Consider the following 19,456-nt stretch of genomic DNA (forward strand, 5'->3'; position numbering starts at 1 on the left):
TAACTCCCTCTCAATGTAGTTTTGAAGCACTTTTTCACATGAGAATCCACTCTTCATGGATCAGGAATGATGGTTGCTTACACTGTTCAGGTTGTGCAAACAAAGCTTTATCATTCTGAGTCTCAAAAGCAACAGCAATCTTTTTACTGAATCCTTTCCTTTCGAATTGCATATGTAGGCTGTGACCATCAGATCCTTTTAACTCTAGGCAGGAAAGATTAATAGCTATCCCTACAGCTACTATACTGTGAAATTTCTAGCTTGGAGCCTTTCCCCCTGCTCCTCCTCCAGAAAAGAGAGAGAGCAAGAGAAATGCTGAAATTTAACCTTGCATGATTTTTTTCAACTGTTAACTCCTGTAAGCTCTTAAGGCTACACTAATACATGAAAAGCAAAATGATTTCCTGTATTAAAAGGGAAAAATATGGTGTTTCTGAACGATACTGGAAGCAACTCTGTCATGCACTACACAAGCTTGTGCCTCACTAACTCACAATTTTAAGAGTTCACACCGAAGTAAAACAACAAAAAGAAAAGATTAGAAATAAAGTGTTATTCTGCTGCACTATTCTCACAGATACGGGGTGAACCGCTGAGGTAAAAATGTATGAACATAATTTTACTTATTAATTACAATTGCTATACTTTCTTGAATGTTTATCTATGGGCCACAGATGCCCTTGAAATAACTTAAAGATACACCTAAGTATAGCAGTACAACTTCAGATACCCCAACTTTGGTTTCTGATCGGCTCTAAGGTGTGGTCCAAACAGAGCACAGCAAGGCAGCCTAAGTTTGAGGTGACAATTAGTGACATTTACGAGGTCCATATCTGAAAGGAATCCTCACAACCTCCTGGTTGTATGTAAAGGATAAAAAGCTCACCTGGTTTTCTTTCCATTCAGGTGGTTTTACATTTGGAACTTATTGTACATAAACAAGATGATCTGTGGTGATTGTGGTTATCGGCATTACTTGAATATTGTTTTTGTTTGGTGCATACATAGTGTTTTTGAGAGTAAGGAGAATGTTAAACAAAGACTTACCCCCGCCACCTCCAAGAAGACTGGAATTAGCTAGGAAAAGCAAAAGGAGAATAATTAGCATTAAATTTAAATATGAAATGAAAAAGAAGGGGAAAGTATTTATTTATAAGGTACAAATTTATATTTATAGTGTAAAATTGTTGAAAGTGATTATTCATATTACAGAATGTACATTCTATTAAAACAAAAACAAAGTTACTGGTTTTCACTCTATTTTTATCTGTTTGTCCAAAGATATTATTGGTTCACATTTTTTAAAAATATGTTTACCTAAATCATTCTCAAAATCTTTATTTGTAAAATATCATGCCACAATTCTTGGCCTGTAGATTAATTTAATTAACAACAATGTATGCAAATAGTAATACTTTTAAACTGCATAAACTTCTGAAATTGTATAATTGTCCATGCAACATTCCTTTGTGACAACCAAACAAAGGCGCTAAACTCCTTGCCAGTTTAGAGATCAGCAAATGGGCTTTGGTGCCCTCTGTGACCAGCTCTCCTGGGCCTGTATGACATAGGGCCTTTGTGGATGAAAATTAGTAAAAAAGCAAATTATCCTCTAATCAGACATCTGTAAAAACACAGTGAATGAAACGCTAGTCCCATTACAATCCATGGGAGTTTTCACATCAATTTCAATGGGGTCATGATTTCACCAAGTATATTTACATGCTGCTCTACTATATCTATTGAGCTGTCTGTCCAAGTCATAAAGGGTAAATTATGCACAGCGGTAATTTGCAGAATAAGGTTATTCAAAACAGCTGTTCAAATTGAGCTGGTGTGGCTGCAGCCACTCATTGTCTCTCCATAACTTGGGCACAAGAATGGGGAAATGGTAAGCCGATAGGCTTGCCCCCTTCAGTGAAGTACTCATCCTACAATTGTATGGGAAATGCAAGTTCCCTTAGCATAAAAAATTGGATGAAAAGATGGAAATAAAGATTCAAACTCTACTTAATTATTTAATCAATGGGAAGAGGCCCAAGCACTCTTCTCCGACCTTCATACCTTACTGATGAGCAAAGGAAGAGTGAGATTTTAAAACTTTCCTTCCTTCAGAACCAAAGGGCTTGTCTACACAAGGATATTCAGGAAAATTAATTTGAATTAATTTTTATGTGAATTTAAAGTGGATTAGTTAAACTACATTAAAACCATACACAGAAACTCTGATTCAGAATTAAAGTGGGCTTAATTTGGCTTAGTTTAATTCACTTCCAAAGCGAAGCTGCTTTTCATATGGTTTCTTTGGAAGTGAATTAAGCTAAAGTGAATTGAGGCCATTTTGGGGATTTATCTACATGGTCCTGCAGTGCAGATTACAGGGGTGTGAGCTGCTACAGCACACACTCAAGTGATGTCCTGTAACTGCCTCATATAGAGACCCTGCTAGTGCAAACTAAAAGATACCTAGTTTGTGTTAATATAGTCTCGTTTCAACCAGGATTACATTAACATGAACTCGGTACCTTTTAGTTCACACTAGCAGGGTCTACATGGGACTGTTATAGCGCAACCCATTAGTGTATGCTACAATTCACATCCCTCTAATCCATATTGTGGGATCATGTGGCCCTAATTCTGAATTAGAGTGTTCACCCAGGGATTTATTACAATTTAGCTAATCTATTTTATATTCACCTCTTTAGTTAATTTGGATTAATTTTCCTGAATGTCCCTATATAGATAAGCCCTCCGGCTATGCGGAAGTATATAATATATGTTGTATTGCATGCATCTCTTTCTAGTATCTAAGCTTTACTATTTGTAAGAAACTATTTCTATAGGAACCATGACTGCTGGACTAGTAGGAATAATTTATGATCACCAAATTATGAATTCTGACACAGCACAAATCCATATGGTAGGTTTTGTTGATGGTTTATTTTAACAATCTAAATAATTCATATTGTACACTGTCTATTTAGTTTGCTTTTTCATTACTTCTTTTCTCTTTTGGGTACTCTTGTACATCTCTTACATCCTCTTTCAGTTATACCATCAGCAGCCAGCTCTCCCTGAATCAACAGAGGCAGTGTCACAATTGCCAAGCTACATTTTTCATATAATAGTGTATTTAGTAACTAACACAAATGCCTTTTTTAAAAAAAATGTTCTGTTATTGTTATTTACTGTTATCATACCACAGCAAGAATCCTTTAGACTCATGGGTATCATTTGAAAAATGCTAGCAGGTTACACAACTGGAGCCCTATACAAGTTGCTTTGCAAAGATAAAATGACATATATTGCAAAGATTAGATGGAGGCTTTGATCCACATATTTTTATCATCTTCTATGTTCACTGAATTTCAGTGCAATACCTAAGAAAAGTATGACTTAAAGAAGTCCATGAAATGGAAACAGCTGACGTATCCTTTACTTTTTTAGCAGCTTCCAAACTACTTTAATAGTCAATATCAACTCTCACTGCAATAACATTCATCAATACATGTATAAGCGGAAACAAGCACAACTGTAAAATCAGACAAGCTGAAAACAAGAGAAAAGCCCCTAACATACCATCTAACACTATCGTTCTGCAATGCAGTATTATTTTCTGAAGTGTATTAGAGCGCTTTGTCCATTCTCGTTTTAATGAACTCAAGTTCCAGAGCTTCAAACGCTTCTCATGGAAGAATTGCCGAAGATCTTATAAACCTCACTGTTAGAAAGTTTCCTAGGATATCCAGCTAACATTTTCATCTGCTTAGATCATATTAAATACCCCTCCTTCCTCGACAATTTTCATCTTTCAAATAGTTGTAGAACTTATTAAAACATAGCACACTAGTTAGCATTATAAAAATACAATAGTAACAACTATCTTAAACAAAGATTTTGGCCACAATGTATCACCACAATCGAATACAACTCTTAGAATTACTGTAGTAACTCATTAACGTTGTTCTATTTTACTGTTTTTGCCCTTCAGGACACTGATAGCATCTTAAGGACTCTTGCCCCAGACAGAAAGCTAACATTTTGCCACTCTGCCTGCCTTTTCCAACCTATAAAACCACCAGACCCTGCATGAGACTTGGAGACATTCCTGTCACACACCCAGTCAGAAGTTCACTGAGCCTAGGAGCTACTAGTACACACAACCGTCATCTGCAGCCAGATACTGATCCAGCCTGGGCCAGCAGCGATGATTCTTGTCCTCATCCACAGCTGAGCACAGGAATTCTAACCAGATCTGAGGAGAACAAGAAAGACTCCGCTTCTGCAATGAGAGAGATAATAGGGAGATAAGGTATATGAGAAACTGTGGGAAGAGACAGTGAGAGCTGTCCCCCATTCCCTCCCAAAGCTACCCTTCTGAGTCCACTTCCCTGACCCTTGCTAAAACTGCTCTGTGCTATCTCCAACCCACAGCAAGTTCTCCAATTTTCACGTTCAAAATCTAGTTATAATGCACACCTAGAAATATGCCTTTAAATGTGTGCCCATTTATATCAAGCCAAGTGACAGCACACAAATTGCCTGAAGAAGAGCTCTGTGTGGCTCAAAGGCTTGTCTCTCTCATCAACAAAAGTTGGTCCAATAAAAGATAGTATCACACCTTGTCTCTCTAGCATACAATTCAGGCAGCCTGTACTGTAGGTGCTTTTTTGTAAAAATGTCAACAATGTACACATGCTGGTAGAACATGATCCTGCATTCCTTACTAGCATTCCTTACTAGCAAACTCCCATTGAAGTCAGTGGGAATTTGCCTGGGTACAGACTGCAGATTTTGGTCCTGAAGAGGTAATATAGCTTTCAGCTCCTGAGTTTTAGATTTCGTACCATCACGTCAGAAGTAAAAAGAGAGTTTCCCAGACTCAGATTAATCCCTAAGGAATAACCCTTCACATAAAAAACCACGAGTCTGCCCACTGGGTTTTGGACCAAGCCCCAGTGAGGTGCTTAAGGCCCTAATGGTCCTCTGAAATTGATGGGAGTTGAAAATGGTCAGCACCCCACAGGACTGTGCCTTTATTCCATGCTCAAGAAATAAATGATCAGCAATTACAGGACAACTGAAGAAGTCTCATTGGTGCATGCCTGTTCTGACCAATGCAATCGGCCTTCACGCTAAACACCAGCATTCCTCCCAAAACATAGAAAACACAGACGTGCAAATAATTTGGAGAAAACAATTTGAGCAAAATTAGTCTCTTTCCGGCTGTGGATTATCAGCAAGGAGATCTCAAGTTGTCAAAATATATTCATTATTCAAATGTATACATTAATATATTTTACAAATATGGATGGAACTTAACATTCTAAATTTGATCTGCCTTACTCAGGGAAATCACATGGCATTGTTTGTGCTTCCTGACTGAATATGCACAGAACTTCTGCAACAAATCCTGAAATTCCCTTCAAATTTCACTTTCTATGCATATTTTGGATCTCTTGAATTCTTGTGGAAAGTAATTTTTTAAAAAAAGTTAATTTGGCTGAAGCAAATTAATTTAAAAATCTGAATATTCACAAAAATCCTTTTAATATTACAGCCAAATCAATTAAAAAGTGAAAGAAAGCTGATTTTTTAAATGGACATATTTACTGACAGTGAAGCTTTTATCACCTGCTGTCAATTCAGTTGAATTTAGTAACCATAAATGACTAGAATATTATTTTTTTTTGTGATGTCTTGAGAGAACATGCTTTGGCATTGTTAACCACATAGCTGAATAGCACTGGTTACGTGTGTGTGTGTGTAATACTCATTTGACAAAATTATAAAAATGTAATTTCTTTTGGGACCATCTCTTTGCAAAGCATTAACAGCACTGGTAACTTTTAAATTGAAATCTGTGTCATGAAGCCATGCATCTGTCAGCATAACAAAAAACATACTTTAAAAGTCAATTTGATATTGTCTGACTTAGGTAGCAGATGTTTGATCTTGTTTTCACATAAAAATAAATACTTGAGTTGATAGATACTTTTTTAATTGTGAAATTTATTTAAGAAGATATCTTTATAGTTGACGATGGTGTGAGATGCAAGATATTCCATCTCCAGGGACACCATGTTTATTTCATTAAGAAGACTTCACAGCATACTGCTGCTGAGTAGGGTAACAGTAATTTATGAAACAGGTAGCCACACTTCCTTGTACATGTTTTGTATTTTGTTTGATCTGTTCTCAAAAAAAGCAGGAGAGAACAAAGCAGAATTGTGAGCAAGCAACTTTGCCTTACACACACACTAAAATGTTTTTGGCCAAGATACTGTTGGTGGTACAATAAAAACCTAAGTAATTCTGAAATATATTTGATAAATAATAGACAGTTGACCATGGATGAGCACTATTATAGTGCAACTTTACAGGAAATACTTTCCATACCAATCCATTCTAACCAGGAGCGGGGGAAATAAAGTTTCAATAGTAGACTCGGGATCAGATTTACACAAAGGTATTTAAGTGCCTAATACAGATAGGTGCCTAGTGTGGGATTTACAAAAGCACTTAAGTCAGCTAGGCACCTAACTCCCATTGACTTACAGTGCCTAACTCACTTAAGCATTTTTGTTAATAGCGCTAGGCATCTATCTCTTTCCTTAGGAACCTATATAACATATGTGAATATGGCCCTTAAAAAGTTACTCAATACTGAATGTGGACTATGTGCACAGCTCTGCATTGTGGCTGGTGCCTCCAGGACTCTATGGTGCAGCATATTTTTTTCTATGTGATCTTGACTAAGTCACTTCTGACTGTGCTTTCGTTTCTCATCTGTTAAGAGAGAATACTACTAATCATCTCACACTATTATTAATAGATAATCTGAATTTTTACTGCTTCTCCAAATGTTTTGAGATTCATCAGTTATTGCTAAGGCTACGATTTAGTCATGGAAGTTGTGGAAGTCACAGATTCTGTGACTTCCAGCAACCTCCGTGACTTCAGCTTGCAGTGGTCAGGAGCTGCAGGGTTCCCTGCCGACCACGGTGCAGGGAGCTGCGGGGTACCCGCGCTGCTTCTGGCAGCCTCCGGAGCTCCTAGCCACCAAGGGCAGTGAGGAACCCCCCACAAGCTCCCAGCCCACCACAGTAAACCCTGAGTTCCCAGCCACCAGGGGCACCCCCGAGCTCCCAGCTGCCATGAGCCCCTGGAGCTGCAGGTGGCACAGTACACCACAACACCCAGCCAACAAGGGCAGTGGGGGAACCCCCAAGTTCCTGAATGGTAGGGGCCCATGGGGCTATGGCCAGAAGGGGTACCCCACAGCTCCCGGCTGACACGGGAGGCACCCAGCCCCCACAGGCAGTGGGGACCCCACGAAGCTTCAGGCAGCAGGGATACCCCACAATCCCCAGTTGCTGAAGGCATCTCCTAGCCCTTGCGCAGCTGCCCCACTTCAGGTGGTGTGGGGTCTCACAGATCTCCATTTTGTCTCAGATATTTTTAGTAAAAGTCACAGACAGGTCACAGATTCTGTGAATTTTTCCGTTTTGCCCATGACCTGTCTGTGACTTTTACTAAAAATATCTGTGACAAAATCTTAGCCTTAGTCATTACTACTGTTATTTTTGTGATGTTTTCATAATGGCAGTGCATATGTGCTTGTAGAGTGCTAGGCTCTGATCTCAGTTTGGAGCAGCTAAGCATTACTTTTAATACAAATAATACATAACTCTCTCACACCACACTATCACATATGTGAGATCAGTCATTGCTTTAAGGATTGGTCTCAACTTTTTCCCCCAAACAGAATGATTTTGGGGTACTGCCACCACTGATGAAGGTATTCACACCTATAGCTGCAATCTCTCTAGCTGTCAACTGATTCACTCTTATTCACTGATCATTAACCTCAGGTGGTTAAATACATTTTTGTATTATAGCAGAGCAGCACCTCTGCTTTAGTTAAGATTGAGAGTCACTTACTGTTTAAAATTTCTTTCACAGATTTAAATATGCCCATCTCAGTTAAATAAATGCTCTGGATGATTTGTTCATCTGCGTGGGACAACTACTTTCTGAAGTCTGCTGTGTTTGAATAGCTTAACCTATTTTTAAACACAAATAATTGAGAGCAGAACATATTCCATATACAATCCTCCTCCGTGCCTAGCAGGACCAAGGGTTTAAGCCAGGTGTCCCCAATGCGGTGCCCGCAGACGCCATGGCACCCACCAGGGCGTCTAAGTGTGCCCACATACTAGCCAGTGGACGAGTATCCGCCGAAATGCCGCTGACAAGCTGTGTCATCCAGAGGCAGCGCCGCCAAAATGCCGCCAATTTTCGGCAGTATTTCAGCCATGATGCTGCTTGTCGGTGGCATTTCCGCAGCGACACCTATTGATGTTGCCACTTGTTGGCGGAATTCCAGCGGATGCTTGTCCGCCGCCACGGTCCTCCGTGGCTTGTCGTCTGGCGCCCGCCAGACAAAAAGGGTTGGGGACCACTGGTTTAAGCCTTCTACACGTGCTAGGAATCCAAGTCTCCCTCTCTTACAGTCACAGGTACAACAGAAGGGCCTCAGTTCTAAATATTGGAAAAGATGTTTGCTATACCCTATTACTGTTTTTAAAAAGTGCCCTAAGATTTATAGTTATCTCCTTGAAACAAGGTATCTTCTTCAAGCATGACCTGATGAGTCCAAAAATCAGGCAGTCTTGTTTTTCTGAGATTTGCATTAACTATGGGAGTAGAATGGGAGATAAAGTCAGATAAACTTGATTTTTCTACACATCACTTTTTTTTTCCAGATTCTAAAGGCATAATCTAAAATCAGTTTATCTGTTCTGGTTTAAGTTTAATAATATCTACTGGGATGTCTCGTAAGTATTATGCATTTAAAAGAGTATTCTCTATCTGGACTCACTGGTCATGGCTTGATGGGCCTATGTTAGTTCCACACACACAAAATATGGTGACTTAACATCAAGCGGGTCCAATCCTCCTAAATTTTCTAAGGTGGCACAGAGCAGATTTTAACCTACGTTTCCTGTCTTTTCACATAAAATGGGTGTTACTTCGGATTTCAAGCTTCTTAAGGGGGTTCAGTAGTTTGATGAGACAAAAAGATGTTTTTTAAAACAGTGCAATATATTAAATAGTATTTTCAGGCATAGTTGTAGCTGACAAAAGGATTGTTTTTATCATACTCTGCATGAAACAATAATTGACAAATTTTCCAAGTGTCCTACTTTCACTTCATTACCAGCTTCATTCACAATGCGCTTTTACACAAGAAAATCACCCAAATATTGGCATACATTACATTTTTGAAGCTTAGTAATTGTAAAGAAGGACTAACTGAAATCTGGTATCAAGAATAAAAGTCAAAACACAGAAAATACGATGGAAGCATTATACATAGACAAGACAGCAGTCATCACAAGTGACAGCTATGAAAACAATATACAGACAAGAACACACCCATTTGGCACAGCCTAATGTTTACACTATGCTAAATAAACACCTTCCAAATAGAATAAGCAAAATGCCAAAGGTTCTGCCTAACATTGTAATCCAATTTGAAGTAGAGTAAAAGAAATTTAACAGTAGATTAAACTGTCTAACATGTAGTAACTAACCATAAACACATGAACAATAGTTTGGGTTAAAGTATGTACTGAACATTTCTGTATATACTGAATAACCAGAAATGGTGGTAACTGATACTACTGAGATCTGAGCCACGTGATACTCTGAGCCTTCACGTTACCACGGTTGCTTCTGAGTGTGAAAAATAAATCAACCATAGCAAAAAGTGTAACTTAAAAACCATGAAAACTTTTCAAGGATGATGTTGATCAAGGTCTTAGAAACCATCAGCCCCAATCATCCTGCAAAACACATTTTCAGACAGGATTCTGTCAGAACAGGAGTTCCATCCTTCACACTGATTAGCTGTTATTGTTCTCAGCCATATGTGGAACAGACATCTACTCTCAGAAGAGAAGAAATTGAGAAATGCAAAGAATGGACCATTTCTCATGCTCTATATGCCAGTGGAAGCCTGATTCTTGGGGATGATCTCATCACTGATGAGCGAGAGGGGAGATTATCTGGACAAGTTGCAGCCCTTAAAAAAGAAGTCAAATAGGGAAAGATTAGAAAGGGAAGAGAGGCGAGGCAAGGGTGATCAGAATGGCTGGTACATATAGAAGTGTATAATATTTCCCTGCTTTACAGGTCACTTCATAGATTATGATGGCATGCAATTTATGTGCAACTTGCTTTTTATACTCATTTCAGTGTCAATGACAAACATATAAGAAATGCAAAATCAGGAAATAATCTCATTTTAACAGACACATGAACAAGCTACAACACAGATTTAACGGTGCTATAAGCAAGGATCCAGATTTAGATTTCATCCTTTTTCTGTGGCGATTCATGTTTTGTTCAATCATTCAAGGCCTTCCAGGTCAACAACAAGACAATTTTAAAATTTATCTGTGCTGAAACAGAAAGCAAACGAAGAATTTTCAAGATAGAAGAAATAGGACAATGTGTTATATGTACCAGAGACAACTCTTGACACTGTACTTTAGATCACTTGTATGTTTTGTTAAGATACTCATATAGCTATTAAAAAACTATAGCAATCTAGTTCATTGTTGTTGATTTTGACAACTGTTTATAAACTGCCATGCAATGAGTTAAGAGTTGGTCTGAGTTCTACTTGTAGTTACAAAAAGCACTTTAAAAAATATTACCAAAAGAAATGAGTGAATTATTCTTATAAATATGGCAAAGACATCAGACCCGACAACTGGAATGTGAAGGAATTTACGTGAACAATTTTTCACTTTTATAATCAAGACCTAGCTTTTAGCTTTTAAAAACTACAAGTTATCCACTCCTGAATCTCACAAAATCCACTTCACTTACAAACATCTTCCTGTATTTTATTTTTCTGTTATGTAGGTCTGTAAACTAGAATGCAAGATCTGGTTACTATTTCATTTTCAGTAGTCTGGAAACAGAGGTGTAATCTTTGATTTCAAGAAAAGGAACAGATCTGTATTAACAAATGCCTTCCAAATATTTAATAAAAAAATCTGTGCTATCTTGTGAAGAAAGAACAAAACTCTAAAAACTATTTTCAACAGTGAAGTAATAATGGGCAACGTTCAGATGTCCCATTTAGCAAACAATGCTCTAAGAAATTGAAGCCTACAGTTGAAGGGAAGATATCTAACTTGTAAAGCAGCTTTGCTATAAGTTCAGAAATACAGACCATATGATGTTGAGTGTTTTAGGAGCCACCACGGAGATAGATTTTTGATACTGAATAACAATCTCCTCCAAGTAGACAGAGCCAGGCCTTATGAGCATAAAATGCTTTAAAATTGTCCAAACAGCAAATAATTAGCATCTTCTGTCTATTATAGTTTCTTACAGTTTCTTCAGTTATTGAGTAGTGATCATACAGGTAGAAGCAGCATATTTGAGCCTTTGAACCTTTTGTTTTCTGTGTAGGAATTCATAAGGGCACTGATAATAAAATGTCTGAATGGGAGGTCTGGGCTATAGGATTGCTTATGATGGTTCCTCTTTGGGGGCTGGAGTGTAAATGCCCAGGGAATGGAACATTATCCCAGAGTATTTAAGAGAGTGTAGAGATTCATCAGTCTTCTAATTAATGAGGTTAGACTCAAAGGAAAGATCCTTGGTGGCGTTCTGGACCTCCCTAGGGTACTTTGAAGATTTAAACCATGATTCGCACCTCATGACTATCGCTGTGGCAATGGCTCCACAGGCAGTGTCAGCTGTGTCTACTGCCACTTGGAGTGATGTTTCGGCCACCAGCCTGTTTTCCTCAATGAAGGCTTGGATTGGAACCCTGTCTTCCTGAGGAAGTTTGTCTTTAAAGTCTAGAAGTTTTTAATAATTCATAAAAATGGCCATGGGTCAGACCAAAGGTCCATCAAGCCCAGTGTCCTGTCCTCTGACAGTGGCCAATGGCAGGTGCCCCAAAGGGAATGAACAGACAGGTTATCATCAAGTGATCCATCCAGTTGCCCATTCCCAGCTTCTGGCAAATCGTATTTTGTTACCAGCCCCCAATAGTTAGCAACCCTGAATTGGAGACTAGCCAATGAAAATATTTTCCCTCCCCAAAAAGTCGAGGCATGTAGTGCCTTTGTTAGTTGGGACAGTCTTAGGGTGCTGTATGCTGACCTGTCTGTTGCGGCTTGCACCACTAAAGATTTGGACACTGGATAAGTGAATCAAAACTATGTGTGAAATGTTGTTTTTCAGCCTTCTTTGGGATAGGGGCACAAGAGGCAGGAAAATACCAATGGTCTCCTGGGTAGCTATATTAACGGAGACAGATGATTCTAAAATCTCCTGTGGTTTCTGTCCAGGCTTATCTCCTTCAAGGAGGGGATGGGGCTGGGTGGGCGGGGACAGGGACAACGGGAAGGCTCATCTGGAGCATCAGATTCACTCAGTGAAATAATAGGCACCTGCTCTACTAGCAGTAGTGCTGGAAAGATGTTCTGAGTTGTGGATGCAATAAGAGAGGATTGTCTTCTTTGCAAGGTGGTTTCTTCAGGGCATAGGAATGTCTGTAAGGAAAGCCAGGCCCAATAAAAAGAGGAGACTGTGGGTAGGAAAGAGGGAAAATATCTTCCAGCGAGGTAAACATTTCAGTCTTTCCCAGTATTTGGGGAGTTCTTGAAGAGGGTACCGGGGGATCTGGGGGATCTGATGGTCTAATACTCAGAGAATACCATGCAGAGTATGTGGGAACCATTAAATGGGGTCCCAGCACGGAACACACAGACAAGGCTAGTGGCCATCAATTAGTGGGTACTGATCTTTCGGCTTCTGTGATGGAGCTGGAATTGGTACCATCAGATTGTTCTTCCTTTGTGCTTCTCCTTCTTGAATGGTAGGTTTCTGCATTCTGAACTCCTTAGGATCCACATGTGAAGATTCACTTTGACCGAGATGGGGAGGGATCCTTTTTCTTAGAGCAGATCTGGATGGGGGATCTGTCCTTATGTCCATAGTCATGTCCCCTACTCCTGTGAGTAGTTTTTTTAGGCGTAAGAGTTTTAGCCTCTTCTCCGGAGCTTGTGCTCAGAGGGGTGCTGCTGGCAGTTTGACGGGGGAAAGGGGAGAGTGCCCTTCCCAGCTTGCATTCAAGAAGAGCCTCAGACTGCTCCATGAAGTGTTTCCATAGACTGAGCTCTCTTTCCTCATGAGTTTGGAGAGGGAAGAAGCAGCAGATACTGCACTCGGTGGAGATGTGAGCCTCACCAAAGCAATAAAGGCAGAGATGGAGTTCATCGCTAATGGAGAAGGAACGAGGACAGGAGACACAGTTCCTGAACTCCAAGACTCTTGGCATCATCCCTCTCCACTGGGAGAAGGTCTCTGGGGCAAGAAGAACTAATCTAACTACACTAATGGAAAAACACTACAAACACTAAGTCTAAACTACAAAAAGTACTAAAACCTATTTACAAATTGTATTTACAGATATTAAAAATAGAGGAAGACAAAGCAGACAGAGAGGATTCAGGCCATGAGGCTATAAGAAGGAACTGGAAAGTTATTGGCTTGCACTGCCCTTTATACCCTCTGTTTGGAGCATGATGAGATCTACCGTGCGTGTGCAGACCAACTGACACTGGTTACGGAAAAGCTCCAGATTCAGCCGCATGTTGCACATGTGTACATGTGTAGAATACACACAGGGAACATCACTTGAAGAACCCCCACTCCCCATATATGCTAGAAAAAGAGAAATATCCAGCCACTGTTTTCTCTATACTTAGAATTTTTTCTCACATGCCTTGAAAACTTAAAGAAATTTTCAGAAGCTTTAAATATAAGGAAGATCACAAGCAATCAAACTGCTATGAAAGCTTATAGATACCTTCAAATACATAAGAGAAGAAAGTGACAATAGCCTAGCAGAAATCACACCATTTCAAATGGTGTTGGACAATGCCTCTCTCAATCAGGCTGTTTTTCATCTTTCCTACCTGCAGCTATTTTGTCCATGGGGTTTTTCAATAACTCTCATGCTGTATTGTCTACATATTGGGGAACCGTTATACTGTCTGTTTTTCATGCTTTTTGTAAGTATTGACTGTGTACATTACCCTTAGGTTGACTAACTGCTTATGGCACTTGAGTGGGGAAGTGCGCCCATGGATAACACACTGGCTTCCCTACGGTCTCTTGAGCAGAAGCTCCTTTTGAATGTAGTAAGTTTTAAAATGGCTGCCCTTTGTCTAGAGAGACAAAGACACTCCAATCCCCAGCTTTTTGACTGACAGAGACCACACTGCTAGAGGGAGCAATTTTCCCTGAAGAACTGAAATATGTTGGTGAGGTTAAGACATTGAGAAAAGGAGTTTCTCAAGCCAAGTTGGAGAGAGAAGCAGTTTGACTGAAGAACTTTAAACACAGATTTATGTATTCCTAGAATTCTGAAAGTGATATTACCTCTGTGAACTTTGCCCCTACTTTTCCATTTCTTATGTACTTTTAAAATGTCCATCCTCACAGTATCTACACTTTTTCCCCCTCTTATTCATCTTTGCTCAAAATTGTAATAGGAATTGAACACATAGCAAGAAAGTGTACTACGAAAGAACATGATACATCTGTGGCCACTCATTTCTCTCCCAAACACACTGCAGATAGCCAAAACATTTTTATTTGGAGTTATACATGGAGATTAGGGTCACAATGAACCATGAATTCTTCTCTGTATTATGTAAATTCACAGCCTCCCAGGTATGCCAGATGTTCAACTCCCTCTAGGCAGCCGGTTGCACCCAGCCTCTGTATGGAGCTATAGGGATCTACTAACAAGATTCACTAAACACAGTGATGCCGTTACTTGTGTTTGTGCACAGCAAACAAACACTGCTAGTCACTAGGTGTCATCATGACGGCTAATAAGCAGATAATTAACATGTTTTCTAGTTCTAATGATCCAACATATCTTAAACCAATAAACTGCTCCATGTTACTACATTGCCATTACAACAGAATTCCCTCTCTCAGTTGTAACTCCTCACTAAGCAGCCAATATGTTGACTTTAGTTTCCTTAAATTTTCATACTCTGCTCCACTGACACATCCTTTCAGACTTTACATTAATGCTCTTTGTAAGTCTTGGAAAATATCTGAAAAAGTCTCCATCTCAACGAGCAAGATCTCTCATTCCATCTGGCAATTTAAAAACAAATCTGATTTTTTTTAATATAAAAAAATGTGTCTGTATTAAGCACTTTTTCCAGACTTGACCGTGATCCAATATGCCAAAATTTCTGACTTGGGAAAACAACAGTCATTGAAGACATTGATGTCTCAGCTTTCTACCATCAAAATAGTTTACTTTGTCCCTGATAACACTTTTTACTTCTCACTTCTACAGTATGTTTCATCTGAGGAGCTCTCACAAACTAAAGTATCTATATTAATTTTTAAAAATCATAAAACTATTATGATTTGTAACTTGCAAAAACAAGAAACCTCAAAGCATTAAAAAACTAAAACTCTCCCTCCTGCCTAATATGATTGCTGTCCATGTAATATCATGTCATAGCTAACATAAGGCTTGTCTACACTCACTGCCCCACAGTTCAGACTAAGGGCTGTCTACATAGAACAGTGCACCAAAGTGCTTCACTGTACCTCCCCCATGTGGATGCTGCAGATGTGAACTAAAAAGTTCCTAGGTCTGCTTAATGTAGTCCTGTTTGAAGAGTGGCAGGTGGCACAGACAAAACCAGACTCACAAGGCCATGTTTCCTCTCTAAGTGGAAAGAAAAAAAACATACAAACCATGTGGTACACAGAGAAATCTATTCTCTGTTGGAAAACAGCTACAGTTACCTCATATTCTGTAACTAAATTGCAGAGCAGATGGCTGAGGGGATTGTTAAATTGGAATGACTAGTTATAAGTAAGTGTTGTGCCATAAATCCATTTCCTGAATTGGCAGGTAGATAGACTAGAAGATCAAGCATGTATCTTTCTGTCTCTTATTTCTATTGTAAATATGAGACACATTTGCTCTGGTGTTGCATGCCAGAGAAATTCCAATGGATAAATGAATAAATACAGTGGGCTTATGGTAACATTCTTAAAAGACTAGAAAACATCTACCCTATGTATTAAGAGCCTGCAGAGTTTTACTTAAGATTATAGATGGAAGGGGAAAGATACCTATGACTTTATCTTAGAATTAATAAGATCTTCCAGGAGTTTTATATGGATCTTTACTCCTCCCAAAGCATCAGCTTCAGTCAGTCTCTCCTTGATATTAAAATACACATTAATTTCACCTCAGTTAATGATTAAGGCGCTTCCTTCAATCAACTCATATCCCGCTAGGAAATTAATTTAGCTATTAAGCCTCTCAAGTCTGGGAAATCACCAAACAAGATGAGTTTACTCGTGAATTGTATAATGGCATAATAGGCACTATACTTTCCTCTATGCTGCCTTGTGCAATCAACCGAAGCTCCCTATGTGTCTAAATTCAGCTCCAATCAGTTCAATTGTTAGAACAACAGAGCAAGAGATAGGCTAGGTACGGCAGCGCAAGAACTGAAGGGCAGTAATGCACTCAGTTGTTCAAGTATAATTATGATGTAACATTTGAGGAGGAAATATTTGAGAATATGGTCAAATTCTTACACTCAAAGACAGACGACTGAAGAGTTTTCACAATGATCAAAGCAGAAAAAGTAATCTACAAATCAGGAAAGACAACTCAGGCCTATTTCTAGGCATTCGAATTGGTTCCACTGTTATAGGGCTTGCATCTTCTTCTCTGTCTTTGGATGGGTAAGCAGGTGACTTTGGCACTGTTCCTACTCACCACTCTGCCAACCACCTGTTAGGTAGAATGCTTGAGAAATGGAGTAGCTTCCAAGCCACTCCCTACTTTCAAATGCTTTTCTCATTGGCTGAACCCAAGACGCTGCACTCCGCCTCTTTGAATGCCTGCTCACTACTGCTAGGGTTATACTGAAGCCTCAGATGTAGCAGAACTGTGTGTGCATGTGACGCAGGGAAACAGAGTGGAAAGCCATGCTCCTCTTGCCACAGCTCTAAAACTGAAAGTGCGACAGAAGTTTAGGATGAGGCAGGAAGACCGGAGGGCTGCAGAAGGTGGAAACAACAGGAGATATGAAGTGAGAGTGTGTGTGTCTGTAACACAAGACACACAGAAAGACAAACTGGAGATGTACTAGAAGGAAGAGGAGAGTCAAAATAAACTGTCCAGGATGGGGGAGAGAAGCAAGAATCCCTAAAATGGAGGATGAGAGATGGAAAACTGAACCCCTTACTACCACCCTCCAAAAAGTTATCTGAGTGAAAGGAAAACCTTGCATTTTAAACCATGTAAAGTGCACCCAGATACCAAAGTGAGGAGTTACGTAAACATGCTTGTCATATTAACAGTAACATCAATTCCAGGGAGAGGATTATACAGATTTCCTTCATTTTAATTTACAGACCAAAGTGTTATTACTGGTCAAAGTTATCCAGCCCTTTTTTTATAATTCTGCCAAAGTATGTTACTCTCACCTCTTGCTGCAATGAATTTCACATTTCAATTAGAAAATGTGCAAAATAGGATTTACTTTTATTTGTTCTAAAATCACCAGACATTATTTTAATCTAATAAATCATTTGTCTTTGTGTCTAAGTAAAAAAAAAAAGAGGAACTAATGAGTTTATTATACTTTTCATAATTTTGGACACCTCAGTCAAGTCTTCTTTATATTTTCTCTTTATCAGGTTAACTAATCCCAGTAATCCTGTTTAAACGCCTGGTTTACAATCCACTAAGGCTACCCAAATTTGATCTGAGAAAAAAGTTGATCTTGCAGGGAGAAATTCTGGCTTATTAAGAAAAAAAAATGGAAAACTGATTGCCCTAAGGCATACACTGGTGCCATTGGCAGACAAATTCAGTCACTACTAAAGTATGTGAAAACACATAATTAGGGCTTTAAACATGATTTATTTTGTTGCTGTTGCTTCATCAGGACAGCTGTAGATTATCTAATTTATATCACGAAAAAGAGAAGCTTTTATTCACAAAGACAAAAAAAATCAGTGAGATCCTTATTTCAAGGATGAAATTTAGTGAAATGCAAAACAAAATTTTAACAAATCCTGCTCACAAAATGCTTAACATTTACAATTAGAAACAAAACAAAAACAAACACTACAGCAGATGCCACCTTGTGAATAGAATGTAATGACAAGATATGCAGGACTTCATTAAAGGACAGACCACAAATTTATTGGGGAAATATTTAACAGTCTTAACAACAAATGTGTGGTTATCCAATATAAGGGTCCAACAGCTCATAGTATTTACTTGCACCCAATTATAAACAAAGTATGTGTGAAGCCAAGAATCTTTAAAGGGGCACTTTTTAGCATAGAGAAATAAATCATCTTCTTGTATGGGTGCCTCGCCCCTCTAGAGGACATTATATCTCTTCCCTGAAGGGAATGGCTCATCTACAATATTACAACCCCTTCTCCTACCTCCACAGACAAATGTGCAAAGTGGCAATACCTCATATTTATCCCAGGGCAATGAACTACGCACAATTTCTGATCAAACATACCAAATTTTAAATACTAAAATTACACCAATCATGTTAAAAACCATCAGGACATTCCTCAATCAACATTCCTCAATCAACAAAGGGCATTCCTCAATCAACAAAGCAGTTAATAATTCTGGGTTTTTCTCAAATAAAACTAACTATCATAATCTCATCCAACACTACCTGCATCAGCATAACATCTTGGGGTAGGAAGGGAGTGACCCTCCCCCTGCCACACTTGCAGAGCACTGAAAAGTCCTCCCCTTTGGCCACATGGAATCAGCAGCGGATCAATAGAAGGAGCTACAGTGCAACCACCAGGACTGGGGGGCAGGAACAGAAGAGGCTTGGATATCCCTTCTCCTCCACTCCTTGCAGATTTTTTGGGTGAAATTCTGGCCCAACTGAAATGAATAACAAAACTCCAGTGGGACCAGGATTTAGATATTCTTTAGATATTCCAGGAATGTGGGACTATTAATAGCACATCTTGAATGGCTCTTCGCTTTCATTGCTTATCTCCCTCATGATAAGAAACTTTCCAGTCTAAGGTATATGACTAGGAATTGGGGCAGGAAGATAGGGACCTAGGACAGGATAGGGGACAGAGATCAAGGCCTGGTCTACACTACGCGTTTAAATCGATTTAAAGAGCGTTAAATCGATTTAACGCTGTACCTGTCCACGCTACAACGCCCTTTATATCGATATAAAGGGCTCTTTAAATCGATTTCTGTACTCCACCCCGACGAGAGGAGTAGCGCTAAATTCGATATTAACATATTGGATTACGGTTAGTGTGGACGGAAATCGACGTTATTGGCCTCCGG

The 19,456-nt window shown here is 39.2% G+C and overlaps 1 protein-coding gene across 3 annotated transcripts in view; it reads right to left on the reverse strand.

The window, feature by feature from the left end:
* Positions 1-19,456, reverse strand: part of MACROD2 (mono-ADP ribosylhydrolase 2) — a 1,390,378-nt gene that overhangs the window by 1,046,004 nt on the left and 324,918 nt on the right. For 2 of the 3 annotated variants that reach the window (XM_075064469.1, XM_075064470.1), the window contains exon 4: positions 1,048-1,077. The exons of the other annotated variant lie outside the window; for it this stretch is intronic. In XM_075064469.1, the coding sequence (XP_074920570.1) occupies positions 1,048-1,077 (30 nt within the window). The remainder of the gene's footprint in view (positions 1-1,047; positions 1,078-19,456) is intronic. 3 annotated transcript variants of the gene reach the window in all.

Source organism: Chelonoidis abingdonii, chromosome 3 (genome assembly GCF_003597395.2).
Source record: "Chelonoidis abingdonii isolate Lonesome George chromosome 3, CheloAbing_2.0, whole genome shotgun sequence".
NCBI classification, from domain to species: Eukaryota; Metazoa; Chordata; order Testudines; family Testudinidae; genus Chelonoidis; species Chelonoidis abingdonii.